The sequence below is a fragment of the Sapajus apella genome, unplaced genomic scaffold (assembly GCF_009761245.1).
Source record: "Sapajus apella isolate SASKATOON/1434 unplaced genomic scaffold, GSC_monkey_1.0 scaffold14, whole genome shotgun sequence".
Lineage (NCBI taxonomy): Eukaryota > Metazoa > Chordata > Mammalia > Primates > Cebidae > Sapajus > Sapajus apella.
Genome location: NW_022436954.1, coordinates 8,981,636 through 8,996,233, shown reverse-complemented (window position 1 = coordinate 8,996,233; position 14,598 = coordinate 8,981,636). Strand labels below are relative to the sequence as shown.

At 40.1% G+C, this 14,598-nt stretch overlaps 1 protein-coding gene across 1 annotated transcript in view; it reads right to left on the bottom strand.

The window, feature by feature from the left end:
- Positions 1 to 232: 232 nt before the first annotated feature.
- The window catches only part of LOC116554520 (mammaglobin-B-like), a 31,081-nt gene continuing 16,715 nt past the window's right edge, over positions 233 to 14,598 (bottom strand). The window contains exon 3 of the mRNA XM_032282453.1: positions 233 to 454. Within this exon, the coding sequence (XP_032138344.1) occupies positions 233 to 454 (222 nt within the window). The remainder of the gene's footprint in view (positions 455 to 14,598) is intronic.

Sequence of the window (14,598 nt, the reverse complement as noted above, 5' to 3'; positions counted from 1 at the left end):
CTGTGAAAGTCTCAATCCAGAGTTTCTGGTTGCTGTTCTTTTGTGGGGGTGGGGTCAGCTGAGCCTGATCTCCTGGCTCCCTGCCTCAGAGCCTTTTTTAAGTTGGTGTTCCAGTCGCCTGTTGAAGAGGCACCTGGGTCTGTTTGTTTTCCCCTGCGGCCACTCACTGCGCTGGCTTAAACAGCGGCACTGAGGTTTGTGGCGCTTTTTTTTTTTTTTTTTGCCCTGGAATCTACTGTCCTGGTTCTCTGCTCAGTCCCCTTTTTGAACCAGCGTATGGGCGACTTCCCGTGGCTCCAATCGCCAGCCAAAAGCGCACCGGACCAGTGTATTTTGTACGGAGAACCGCTGCTCTGGGGCACCGACAAAGCAGCCGCGCGGGGCACAGCAGCGGCACCGGCCGAAACAGCCGCGCTGACGACCGTGGAGCACCTCCGCCCGGGAATTTCCTAGTCTGTGGGCAATAAAAACGCGGCGTCCACTCACCCTCTGCGCTTTCACTGGGAGCTGCAATCCTGAGCTGTTCCTAAACGGCCATCTTGGATCGTCCCCCCGAATTCCTTTTTAAAAATGTTTTATTTCCATAGGTTTTTGAGGAAAAGGGGTCTCTCGTTACAGGAGTAAGTTCTTCAGTGGTAATTTGTGAGATTTTGGTGCACCCATCAACAGAGTAGTATACATTGAACCCAATTTGGAGTCTTTTATCCCTCACCATCCTCCCACCCTTTTTCCCAAGTCCCCAAAGTCTTTTGTATCATTCTTATGACTTTGCATTCTCATAGCTTAGCTCCCAGTTACGAGTGAGAATATACAATGTTTGCTTTTTCATTCCTGAGTGACTTCACCCAGAAGAATAGTCTCCAGTGTCATCTAGGTTGCCGCAAATATCATTAATTTTTTCCTTTTTATGACTGAGTAGTGTTCTATGGTGTATATGTGTGTGTGTGTGTTTGTGTGTGTATATGTATATATATACATTTATATATATACATTGATATATATATTGATGAGTAAAGAAATTGTGATATATATATACATATATATGTATATATATGTATATACATTTATATATATACATATATATGTATATACATTTATATACATATATATATAATCACAGTTTCTTTACTCATTGATTGGTGGCCTTTGGGCTGGTTCCATGTTTTTGTAATCACAAATTGTGCTGCTATAAACATATGTGTGTGAATATATTTTTCGTATAATGACTTCTTTTAGTCTGGGTAGATAGCCAGTAGTAAGATTGCAGGATCACATGGTAGTTCTATTTTTAGTTCTTTAAAGAATCTCCACACTGTTTTCCATAGTGGTTGTACTAGTTTACATTCCCACCAGCAGTGTGGAAGTGTTCCCTTTGTACCACACCTATGCCAACATCTATTATTTTTTGATTTTTTTGATTATGGCCATTATTGTGGGAATGATATGGTTTCACATTGTGGTTTTGATTTGCACTTCCCTGATCAGTAGTGATGCTGAGCAGTTTTTCATATGTTTGTTGGCCATTTGTACATCTTCTATTGAGAATTCTTGATTCATGTCCTGAGCCTCCTTTTTGATGGGATTCTTTGTTTTACTTTTCTTGCTGATTTGTTGAGTTCCTTGTAGATTCTGGATATCAGCCTTTTGTCAGATGTGTAAATTGTGAAGACTTTTTTTTCCCACTTTGTGGGTTGTCTGTTTATTCTTCTGACTGTTTCTTTTGCTGTGAACAAGCTCTTTAGTTTAATTAAGTCCCACTTATTTATCTTTGTTTTAATTGCATTTGCTTTTGGGTTGTTGTTCATAAAATCTTTGCCTAACCCAACCTCTGGAAGGGTTTTTCTGACATTGTCTTCTAGAATTTTTATAGTATCAAGTCTTAGGTTTAAGTTCTTGATCCATCTTCAGCTGATTTTTGTATAAGGTGAGAGATGAGGACACAGTTTAATTTCCCTGCATGTGGCTTGCCAATTATCCTAGCACCATTTGTTGAATAGAGTGTCCTATGATGGTATATACAGATTATCACACATTTCTCAGAATTTATAGAAAGTAGGACAGTGAGAATGAACCTTAACATAAACTATGCACTTGGGATGAAAATAATGTGTCGAGGTGAGTTCATCAATTATGTATATCACTCTGAGTCAGACTGTGAATCACAAGGGAGGTTGTGCCTGTTGAGGGGGAGGGGTTAGACGAGAAATCTGTATTTTCTGCTCAATTTTTTGGTAAGCCTGAAAGTCTAAAAAAATAGTCTTTTAGAAAAAAAAAGGAAGAATGTAATTTGCAAACAGTATTCTCTTCTCACAAGAAGAAAAATCTCAATTGAAAAAACTGACTCAATGAATTGTATACTATTATAGACTGTGTATCAATTTTGGTGAAAATCTAAGACAATCTACTGGAAAAAAAATTAAAATAAATAAAAGTTTGGGCACAGCGGCTCATGCCTATAATCCCAGCACTTTGGGAGGCCGAGGCAGGTGGATCATGAGGTCAGGAGATTGAGACCATCCTGGCCAACATGGTGAAACCCCATCTCTACTAATAATACAAAAATTAGCTGGATGTGGTGGTGCATGCCTGTAATCCCAGCTACTCAGGAGGCTGAGGCAGGAGAATCACTTGAACCAGGGAGTCAGAGGTTGCAGTGGGCCAAGATTGCACCACTGCACTCCAACCTGGTGACAAGAGGGAGACGAGACTCTGTCTCAAAAAAAAAAAAAAGAATTCTAAATACAAGATAAGAATATAAACATCACTTGCTTTTCAGTAAACTAGCTACACCATTACATTCTATGATGGATAGATGCTACAATTGAGAAGATTATACACAGCAGTGACAAAAATATATTGCAATCTACCTGACTGGAGATATGCAAGCCTCTAAGAATAAAATTATGAAACTTTAGTCACAATATAAAAAGGAAATCTAAATATATGGAGGCACACACCTGGTTCCTGGAGGAAAAATGGAAAATTTAAAGTTGTCATCTATGCTCTGATACTCTAAAAATTTAATGCCACTTCTTAGCAGATTTTTTTTTACCTTTAATTTTCAGTTCAGGATACATTTACAGGTTTGTTACACAGGTCAACTGGTATCATGGGGGTTTGTTGTTCAGCTTAGTTTATCACTGTGCTATTAAGCTTAGTACCCATACTGGGTACATTATTTTTTCGGATGATTCCCTCCATCCACCCTCCATGCTAAAGTTGGGCCCACTGTCTATTGTTCCCCTCTATCCATGTGTTCTCATCATTTAGCTTCCAAGTATAAGTGAGAATATGTAGTATTTGGTTTCCTGGTCCTGCATTAGATTCCTAAAAATAATGGCCCCCTGTTCCATCCATGTTCCTGGAAAAGACATAATCTTATTCTTTTTTATGGCTTCATAATATATCATGGCATATATGTACCACATTTTTCTCATTCAATCTGCCATTGATGGACATTTAGATTGGTTCCTTGTCTTTGTTATGGTGAATAGTGCTGCAGTGGGTTGGTATGGTCTTCCTGCAATTCTCAATCAAAAGGCTTATGCACACCTGTGTATTTGTGGTTGAATCATTTCTTTTCTTTTGGGTGTATACCCAGTAATGGGATTGCTAGGTAAATGGTAGTTCTGTTTCTAGCTCTTTGGGGAATTGCCACTCTGATTTCCACAATGGCTAAACTAATTTACATGTTCACCAACAGTATATAAGCAGTCCTTTTTCTCCATAACCTGGCTAGCATCTAACAGAATCTTACTAGGGAAATTTGATGTTTCATTTAATTCTAAAGTGCTGTTTGGGTCTTTCAAAATTAGAATGTATCCACTGATTGAGAAGTGAAGTGAAGGCAAGATTTGGTGACTTGACTACCTGGGCTCAAGCTCAGCTCTGGCATTTTCTACTTGTGAGTTTTTCAGCAAGTGGCTTAGCCTTGCAGCCATAGTTTTCTCATTTTTAATCTTAGGTGGTAAAAACAGTGTCTACCTCACAGGATTCACATACAAAATAAATGAATTAATGGAGGAAAATACATATTACAGCATCTGAGCACTAAATGTCAATGTCTACAGTTACGTAACCAGAGGAAAAAATCATAACTAATACAGAAAAGAAAATAAGTCATCTCTTTCTCCACATAAAATATCAAACTGAATCTGACCGATTCTGCCAACAAGGAACGTGTACTTACCCTAAGTGCTAACAAGGAGTGCTTCAGAATCTGGTTCTGATTCCGTTGGGTTTTCCCATAGTGCAGATATTTACTTTTCAATAACCTAATTTATTGTTTTATGGTTAGCTCAAAGTGCTATTGTTATGATGTTGTTAATATCCTTAATAATGAATCTTGGACCTAAGTCTACAGGAGAGTATGGGTGGGGTAAATATTATTGATCCCCAAAACACACAAAGTTTTTGGACTTCTGTCCTCACAAAAATGTGTTGGTCCCAGTGTCTTTCTGCCTCAACTTATTACTCAAGTATTCTCTAGGGATTGGTTTTCAAACTGGTGAACATCTTCCTGGAAGATGGAAGCAGTAAGAGACTCAATCAAGATCCTAATGTTTAAGTACTTTGAGCATACACTTATCAGGTGGTCGCACTGCTTAAGGAATCCCAGAGGGAGAACTGCCTGCCAGAGAACTGGGCCAGTTCCTCAAGCTTCTTCATGACCATCCTCACATCTCATAAAATATGCTGGCCCACGCTTGAGGTACCTGTGTGTCTCGGCAAATCGGCCCCACATGTAAACAATACACATGAGGACAGCAAGCCACAATCACATCAAAGGTACCATGTCAAATCAGGATGTTTGAGTCTTTTGCAAAACAGGTGCCACTGAAGATGAAGAAATTAACTGGATTTTCTGCATCTTGATCTGGAGAGGAAAGCAGTTGCCTTGAGGTATTTACATACGGGCTTAATGAAATGTTTTATAAGTTTTGGAAGAACGGCATGGAGAAGCAAACCAAATAACCTCAAGTTACGTGAGAAAAACCAGGAAACTGATGATAGACTCATCCTCACTATGGTTTGTTAGGGACAGTTTATTTTGATGAAAGTGACAGTTTGCTCACTAGAAAGAACTTTCTTTCCCAACACTCTGTTGCATTGAGAGAGACAATAAAACTTTGTGTACCATCTGTTACTGGCCCCCTTTAGTGTCATTAGCTCTCATACTTCGTGTACATCTAGCCTTAGGATCTTCTCTGAAATCTCTCTGAATGCAGGTGAGCCACTCTTTGGCTCTAAAGCATAAATTAACAGAAAATTTTCCTGTTCCAGGATGACCTAGTACTAGCTATTGCCCAAAAAGTCTAGTGTGGTCCTTATTCTATGTAGTTATTGAGCTAATTAAGTCTTGTTTATTACAGTATAGACAAGAAACTTACCAGCTATTAACACTTGGATAGGTCATACAAATGGCGTCCAATTGGCTGAAAAAGTAAGACCAAGACTCTATATTACAATCATGTGATGCCAGATAGGATGCATTTTTTCTTAGTTCCAGATTTGCTTTTTCCTGTGTATCGCCCTGTTGCTAAAATGGAGGTCTGTTTGTTTTCCACCCCTAAACTTTGTGGCAGCGGGCTCCTTGTGGGTCCTCCAATGGAATGCATTGCTGGGACACTGGAAGGTGAAAGTAGGTAGCAGTCATGTTTCTTTGCTCTCACATTGCTTTTTGTACTGACTGTGGCAGCAGAGCCTGCAACACCCAGCAGCCCAGAAGGGCAGAGTGCAGTGTGATGACTGCCATTTCTGCTGAGGTGGCTCAGTTCCAGCAGCAGTCTCCCCTTTACCTACTGTCATGGGATCTAAGCAACACCACTTATCCTTTTCTCTTCCAGCTCCAGGGTTGGTATGGTCTTCCTGCAATTCTCAATCAAAAGGTATCCTTCATAATCCCTTTTTGGCCCTGTAGTCCTTCAAAACCCACTAACGACAATTCCTACATGAAAGATTTTTCTGTTCAATTTACTTCTACTCTTTATTTTCCTGACTGGACACTTTCTGATAAAGACTGGAAATATGTATATACTTTGTATATTATATATCTCTCTCACTTGATATATATATGTATATATAATACATATATGCATATATTCCTCATATTATATATACATACATATTCCTCTCTCAAATAAATACAGACATGAAAATGTGTGGTTTGCAGAAAAACAAAGCAAAGAGAGAAGTCCCATCATGGGAAGAACTATGTATCACACTGACTGCCAGTTAGAGAAAAATTAATGAGTCACCAAACTGAAAGAACTTAAGGTTTTACCTTCTCTGGATAAATACCCTAACATCTTCAAAAACACAATTATCACTATTTACCAATACTTCAGGTATTCTTCTAACACATATTTCCTTTGATACTTGACACTACATAACAGATTGTGATGCTGTCTCATTCAGCCTGATAACCTGACCTTCTGACTTCATGTACGTTATGAAATGCAGCATCCCCATTTTACACCTGTCTTCTGTGGAGAAAAACCCATGTTGAGGAAGGACAGGTTAGAAGAAGCTGGAATGAGTTCACTGTCCCCATTTGATTATAGGTTTCTACTCTCATCCTTTTCTTTGTGGAGTCTCAATAGTTATCCACCTCGTATCCTAAACCTCCTTTTCTCTTTACCAGAAAAATCTCTGCTATCTAAAGCTTTTTCCTTCAGTGCATGCCTGTACTTCAGTTTCCCCTAGTCTGTAGATTTCATCCTTTCTGCTCTTCATCTGCCAGGAGTTCTTAAACACTTCTTTTCAAATGTTGTCACTGTCTTCTTTCACAACACTGTAGAGTTTAATGTTTTGTTCTTTTGTTGTTTTGTAAATTTAATAACATTTGAAATTTCAAAGAAAGATGGGTAGAGATTCAACTCATGCTTGATCTGTGGTCTTGATCCAATCTTAGGTAATGTGTTCTATTTGTTGATTTTCATCATGGTCGTGTTCTTTAACCAACAGATAACTCTGATAATCATAGGTTTGTGGTGGTAAAGAAAATAGTTTCTCTTAAAGGGAAATGTAACTCCCTCTAAATCTCCTTTTGATGTTTGCTTCGTGTTTAGAAATGCTCATCTTCATAGACTTATAGTAATGACACAGAGGAAAAAAAAGTCCAGGGAAAGGAGTTGTCGTCTAGCAGGGAAAGATCTTCTAGTGCTGCTTTAGAAAGTCAAGCTTTTTAAATCCAGTTTAGAATTTGTCTATTTGTAGGACATCACTAAGTGATGACTGTAATGCTTTCCCATGATCAACAGGAAGGAGATAGGGAAGAAAAACAGTCCCATCCAGTCTACGAGGTCTGAAACTTATTTTCCAACTCAGAGTAAATGAAATGTGTCAGTTCGCGAGAGCCATTGGATGTTTCTAATCTCAGTAAATTAAGACTACACTTTTATTTTGCTACACAGAAGTCAAAGGGATCAAATACTAGTGTGTGTGTTAAGCACTCACTGCTGTGCCTCATTCAGATTTTCCCTTTAATGCGTAACTCAGGGCAACCTAATTCCTCTCTAAATAGGCATCTGTGAGTCATCTTCACTTCCTGGAACTTCATCCTTCAAGCCTTACTTCCTATTTCTTTCACACATCACCACCATGATCACAGACCTGCTCCCTTTATTCCTCCATCTGCTAAGGCCAACTCTCCATCTAGGCTCTCCCCACATTCTGTCCCATACTTAATATCAACCTAGGTTACACATAATTTCTTTTTTAAAATTGATTCATAATAATAGTACATATTTATGGGGCACAAGTGATATTTTGATACATGCATCTGATGGGTAGTGATCAAATCAATGTATTTAGGATGCCCATCTCCTCAAAGATTTATTATTTCTTTATGTTGGGAACATGTCAATCTGCTCCTCTGGCTCTTTTGAACTATACAATAAATCTTTGTTAACTATAGTTATCCTACTGTGGCATCAAACATTACAGTGTGTTCCTTCTATTTAACTGTATTTTGCATGCATTAACCAAATTCTCTTTATCCACCCTTTGCAGTAACTGATAACCATCATTCTGCTTTCTAATTTCATGAGATCAACTTTTTGAGATCCCATTATGAGTGAGAACTTGTGGTATTTGCCTTTCTGTGCCTTTTTGCCCACATTTTTTGTGTCTTGCTCTGTGGGTATAAAATCAGAGGAGACAACTCTTAACATAAACCTGGTAGATTAATGCAGAACAACCTTCTTTTGCCAAGAAGAGAAAAGTTAGTCAGCTGTTTTCAATTCATAGAACCCAGTGACACTATCATTTCTTTTGGTCCTTTAGCTTTACATCTGAAAAGGAAACTTGGGCCTCCCCCTAGTGATCAGTGTCATACTGCAAATGTTCAAGGAGATCCCAGATTTGAGACGAAATGGTGCCACCTAGTGGTTCACACTCATGGTCAGTTTAAAATACCTACGCATACAACTAACAAGGAATGTGATGGACCTCTTCAAGGAGAACTATAAACCACTGCTCAACAAAATAAGAGAGGACACAAACAGATGGAAAAACATTCCATGCTCATGGTTAGGAAGACTCAATATCGTGAAAATGGCCATACTGCCCAAAGTAACTTATAGATTCAATGCTATCCCCATCAAACTATCATTGATTTTCTTCACAGAATTGGAAAAAACCACCTTAAACTTCACATGGAACCAAAAAAACAGCCACATAGCCAAGACAATCCTAAGGGGAAAAAAGCTGGAGGCATCACGTTACCTGACTTCTAACTATACTACAGGGCCACAGTAACCAAAACAGCATGGTACTGGTACCAAAACAGATATATAGACAAATGGAACAGAACAGAGGCCTCAGAAATAATGCCACACATCTACAACCATCTGGTCTTTGACAACTTGACAAAAACAAGCAATGGAGAAAGGCTTCCCTATTTAATAAATGGTGTTGGGAAAACTGGCTAGGCATTACAGAAAGCTGAAACTGGATCCCTTCCTTACACCTTATACAAAAATTAACTCCAGATGGATTAAATATTTAAATATTAGACATAACACCATAAAAACATTAGAAGAAAACCTAGGCAATACCATTCATGGGGAACAATTTTTGCAATCTACCCATCTGACAAAGGACTAATATCCAGAATCTACAAAGAACTTAAACAAATTTGCAAGAAAAAAAAAAAAACCATCAAAAAGTGGGCAAAGGATATGAACAGACACTTTACAAAAGAAGACATATATGCAGCCAATGAATATATGAAAAAATGCTCATCATCACTGGTCATTAGAGAAACGCAAATCAAAACCACGTTGAGATACCATCTCATGCCAGTTAGAATGATCATTTAAAAAATCTGGAGACAACAGATGCTGCAGGAGATGTGGAGAAATAGGAACACTTTTACACTATGGGTGGGAGTGTAAATTAGTTCAACCATTGTGGAAGACAGTGTGGCAATTCCTCAAGGATCTAGAAATAGAAATACCATTTCACCCAGGAATCCCAGTACTGGGTATATACCAAAGGATTATAAATCATTCTATTATAAAGACACATGCACAAGTATGTTTATATCGGCACTGTTTACAATAGCAAAAAGACTTGGAACCAAACCAAATGTCCATCAGTGATAGACTGGATAAAGAAAATGTGGCACATATACACCATAGAATACTATGCAGCCATAAAAAAGGATGAGTTCATGTCCTTTGTAGGGACATGGATGCAGCTGGAAACCATCATTCTCAGCAAACTGACACAAGAACAGAAAACCAAACACCGTATGTTCTCACTCATAAGTGGGTGTTGAACAGTGAGAACACATGGACACAGGGAGGGGAGCGTCACCCACTGGGGTCTGTCGGGGGTGGGGGGCTAGGGAAGGGAAGGGATAGCAGGGGATTGGGGGGGTTGGGGAGGGATAGTATTAGGAGAAATACCTAATGTAGATGACGGGGAGATGGATGCAGCAAACCACCATGGCACGTGTATACCTATGTAACAAGCCTGCCTGCGTGTTCTACACATGCACCCCAGAACTTAAAGTAAAAAATAAAAATTAAAAAATAAAGCGTCCAAAATAAATAAATAAATAAATAAATAAAGTCTATGCTGTGTGAACAGCAAAAAAGAAAGAAAGAAAGAAGAAAGGAAAGAAAAGAAAAAGTTAATCTCTACTAAAAATATATTTAAAACAAAATTAGCTGAGTATGGTGTCACGTGCCTATAAATCCAGCTAATCAGCAGAGTGAGGTAGGAGAATGGCTAGAACCAGGAGGCAGAGATTGCAGGGAGTGAATATTGTACCACTGCACTCCAACCTGGGAGACAGAGTAAGACTCTCAAAAAAAAGAAAAAGTCTTTTTCCAACTCCTCACACAGGACAGACAGGATCATTCCCTCCAGGGTTATGGACAAAGGACAGAGATTGAGAAAAAATACACAAAAAATATGAAGTAAATATAGGAAATGACAATTCTCCACAATGTTGCAATAGCTTCACTCATGAAAACAAATAAACAAACAAAAAAACGGCAGACAATTTTTCCTTTTGAGAGAGAGTCTCACTCTTGTCACCTAAACTAAAGGGCAATAGTGTGATCTCAGCTCACCGCAACCTCCGCCTCCCAGGTTCAAGCAATTCTCCTGCCTCAGCCTCCAGAGTAGCTGGCATTATAGGCACCCGCCACCGCGCCCAGCTAATTTTTTAGTAGAGATGGGGATCGCCATGTTGGCCGGGCTAGCCTCCAGCTCTTCACCTCAAGTGATCCACCCACCTCAGCCTCCCAAAGTGCTGGGATTACAGGAGTGAGCCACCGTCCCCGGCCAGAAGATAATTTTTTAAAAACACAAAACACCCACAGAAAAGACTCTTCTAATGCCTGAGAGCAATGGTAAATTTCACTCAGTATCAGGGATGACATTGAAAATGGCGAGGATAATCGATATCCAAAAACTAATGGATTTGGAAGGAGGGATCAAAGGAATTATATCTGCTGGTCCGTAATCCTTGTGAACCAAGTCCTCACTCACAAGGATGGGCTTTACCAGTGACTCACCTCCACAGCCAAAAAAGAACTCAGCATCATGCTCTGTCTGTGGCAGATGTTCATTATCTATTTGATAAACAAATGTATATCAGTGAAGTTCATTTTATTCTGTTTGCCTGTAGTCTAGATTCCAGTTTTTGAAATTCATTTGGTTTTTCTAATATAGTTTCCCTAAAGAGAACAGAACGAGCTGTCCTTAGGATAATTTTTGACCTTCCTGACCTTTTCATATCTTCCTGGAATTCAAAGTTGGAACACTGGCTTACAAATCACTTTTTGGGAGGACCTCAAATATTGTGATTCAATCCAACCAAGAGGTCACTACAAATGTTCTGAGTAGGTTAGATGAACGGCAAAATCAAGGAATACAGGTGCACAGGATTCAGCAACTCAATGGCACATGTGATTTTCAAAATAAATTACTGTGTGGCCCCATTATGGGAAACAGAGTTTACCTTCTGCTGTGTCAAAAAGGGATCTCAACTTAAAGAAACCAAGATTCTGGAAGTTTGCCTAAGTGGCCCAGGACATAACAGGGCAACTGTGGACCCAGGCTGCCGAGATCTGTTCCTCTCTTGGCCATTCACCTTTATTTGACCTTGGAATATAATGAGAGGAGAAATGACCAGTGGCAGGAATGTACTCACATTACAAGTCTGTAACTCACTTGTAACTCACGTTACAAGTCTGTAACGTTTAATACCAAACTTTATTGGAATAATCAACTCTATTAGACATTTATAAACCCATTGCACAGTGGAAGGAAAATGGGAATACAAGGGAACATATAAATACATATAATGGAAAAGTCTCAGATAAGACAATAACTACAGGAGAGATCATATATTGTGGAGCAGTATTAGCACAATCAGCACTTGTTATTAAGGTGTTTTGCTAAAAGAAATAAATAAAAATGCATTTATGTATGAAAATATCAAGAGCATATATAAATTTCAGACTGACAAAGAAAAACGAAATGAAATTAAACGCATCTCAGTGAATGCAATGAAGAAAGAAAGGCAGAGAGAAAACCCAGAAAAAGCATCACCAGTGACACCTTGGGCCCCAGTTCATTGCAGGCTAGAAAAATTGACAAGCATCTGGCTGAAGGCGAGACAGTGTCTAGAGAAAATACAGGGGAGCTGCCAAGAGCATGACAAATACCTCAGCCTAGATCTGGCCAGGACACGGGCATAGGGAGCTCACCGCCCATTTTGGGCTTGCTGTCCTCAGATAGCAGTTGCAATCCTGTGGACAGAAATGACAACCAACACATTCCTGTGATAGGGCAACTGAGGTTGCAGTCCAAAGTCTACCTATGGATTGATCAATTCTAAACCCTTGACTTTGTATGGAGACAAACATAGGAATAAGAATGAAATAGAAGCAGGCTCTTGAAAGGAACTACAGCTCAGTGCAAATGGGATGGAGGTGATCACAGAGAGCAGAGATCTTGGGTGTCCTGACGCATCCATAGTTGGCTGTGGGAAGAAAATGAACGTAGAGGAAGATGATGTCATCCCAGGCATTGTAACGTAAGAGATTCATGTTGTGCTTCAAAGACCCTAATGCTCTCAACAAATCAGAGGGCATGTTATTAAGCAAAAGAACGTTGTCCCCCAACTATCTCAGCAAAAAGTCAGAGTAGAGAAAGTCATATCCATTGTTCATGTCCATACCTCACAGCCTGGGGCTGGACAGAGACACTTTCACAACAGTTTCAATAGGTATTTAATCACTCACTGATTGCTTAGTAGTAGAGTGTTTTATTACCAAGTGACTGAGGAATTTCTTATAATTCTGCTCTGGATTTTAATTAGACTCAATTACAGTTGTGGAACATAGTTTCTGTGATCTCGGCGACTGTAAACCTGTGAAGGTTGGTGGTGGATCCCCAGCCGGTTGCAGTGCTGGGCTCCCATAGTCTCATTCTATGGTACATAGACCAATACATCCAGCCCCTAAAGCTGTGGTCGAGCCCTGGGCTGGTCACCACATCTGTGTCCCTTCTCCCCATGGAACTCTCCACACAGTTAGTGCTGGAGCTGGAGCCATTCACAAGCAGTGTCCGTCCTGATGAGCACCACTCTAGTTCTCAGTCTCCAAGCCTCTTCATCCAGTTTGCCTTGGGACCACAGCATCCATCCTTGCCTGACCCAGGTCATTTCCATCCCACTGAGGAATTCCTCAGTGGGTTGTATGCTCCCCTGAACTGAAATACAGAGGTGATTTTCTCCATCAGGCACAACTCTGAGCCTTGCTCTGAATGTGCAGTTTTTCCTTGCTTGAGTCTTGATTAAAATAGGCTTTCCCCAACATTGTCAAGTCACCATGGATGGTTGGTTTAAGCTATTTGGAGTCTCTTCTGTTTCCCCACTGTAGCCACCTGGGAGACCTATATCCCTCACCGAGCCAGGACACTGGGGCGGACAGTGATGAGCTTCCCAGGGGTCTTCAGGAAGTGCTGGTGTGGGCACCTTATGCCTCAAGGACCTGAGTCATACTGTCTCATCATCCTCATGCTGCCTTAAGACCCTTCTCATAAATATTCTTTTCCTGGGCAAATTTAGAAGCTATTAGACCAACTTGGGTTGTTTCCTCTGTCAGTTACATGGGCCCTACATGTGCAGGCACAGGCTTGGCCATTAGGCTCAACCTGTTTTTCCTTGTGAGATGCTCCTCATGTGGCATGGGCATCCTGGAACAGCCCCTTCCACTGGAGCCTGTTTCCTTTCTAGAATGTATTTGGCCACCTCACCAAATGGGCCAGGGCCTTCACTGAACAGATTTGCATTGACTGAGGGCCCATATGTACATCTTCCAGTTCCTAGCTCTGAATCTCTTTTCCCTTTTCCTCCCCTTCATGGTCTTAAGCAAAACAGGGGTGGGCTTTGGTTTGGGAACGGTGCTAAGGGAGGATCTCATTATAACTTTTCTAAGTCATAAGTATTATGGCTTTCATAGGCCACTCCTCCGTAAAAATAAACTTTGTATTTTACAACTGCATTGGTAATATGGTATGTATATTAGTAAAATTTTTAAAATTATAACAGTGTCATAAGCCCCTGTTGTAAGCCTGGATCTCTGCACCTGCCTTGCCTCAGGGAAGTGTCGGCCCTGGTGGAGCTGGATTGTCCGGAGATATAGAGAGGGTCTTCCTGGATGAGGGAATTGCCTGGGGAAGAGGAAGGACAGGCTGAGGTGAGAGCAGAACAGGTGGCAATAACTACCCCTGCTGACAGAAAGGCTGGGGACACAACAGGAAGGATACCCCAGGTACCATTTTTAAATCCCCTGGTGTGCTGGGTCTCTGCACAGCACACGTACTCCCCTCAACGCTCATTGCCTTTGCAGTTCACTGTGTGGCAGAGAGGATGTGCCCCATTCCCACTGCAGGAACAGGACTAGGGGAAGCTGAATAACTTAAGGGGGTGCTACTAAAGTCAGTAATCATAACTTTATTATTAAAACAATAGCATAATGCTGTTATATATAATATTTTTATGCAATATCTTTAAAAATTAAAATTGAAGGTGACATTCATGATGAACAAAAACAAAATTTAAAAATCCAG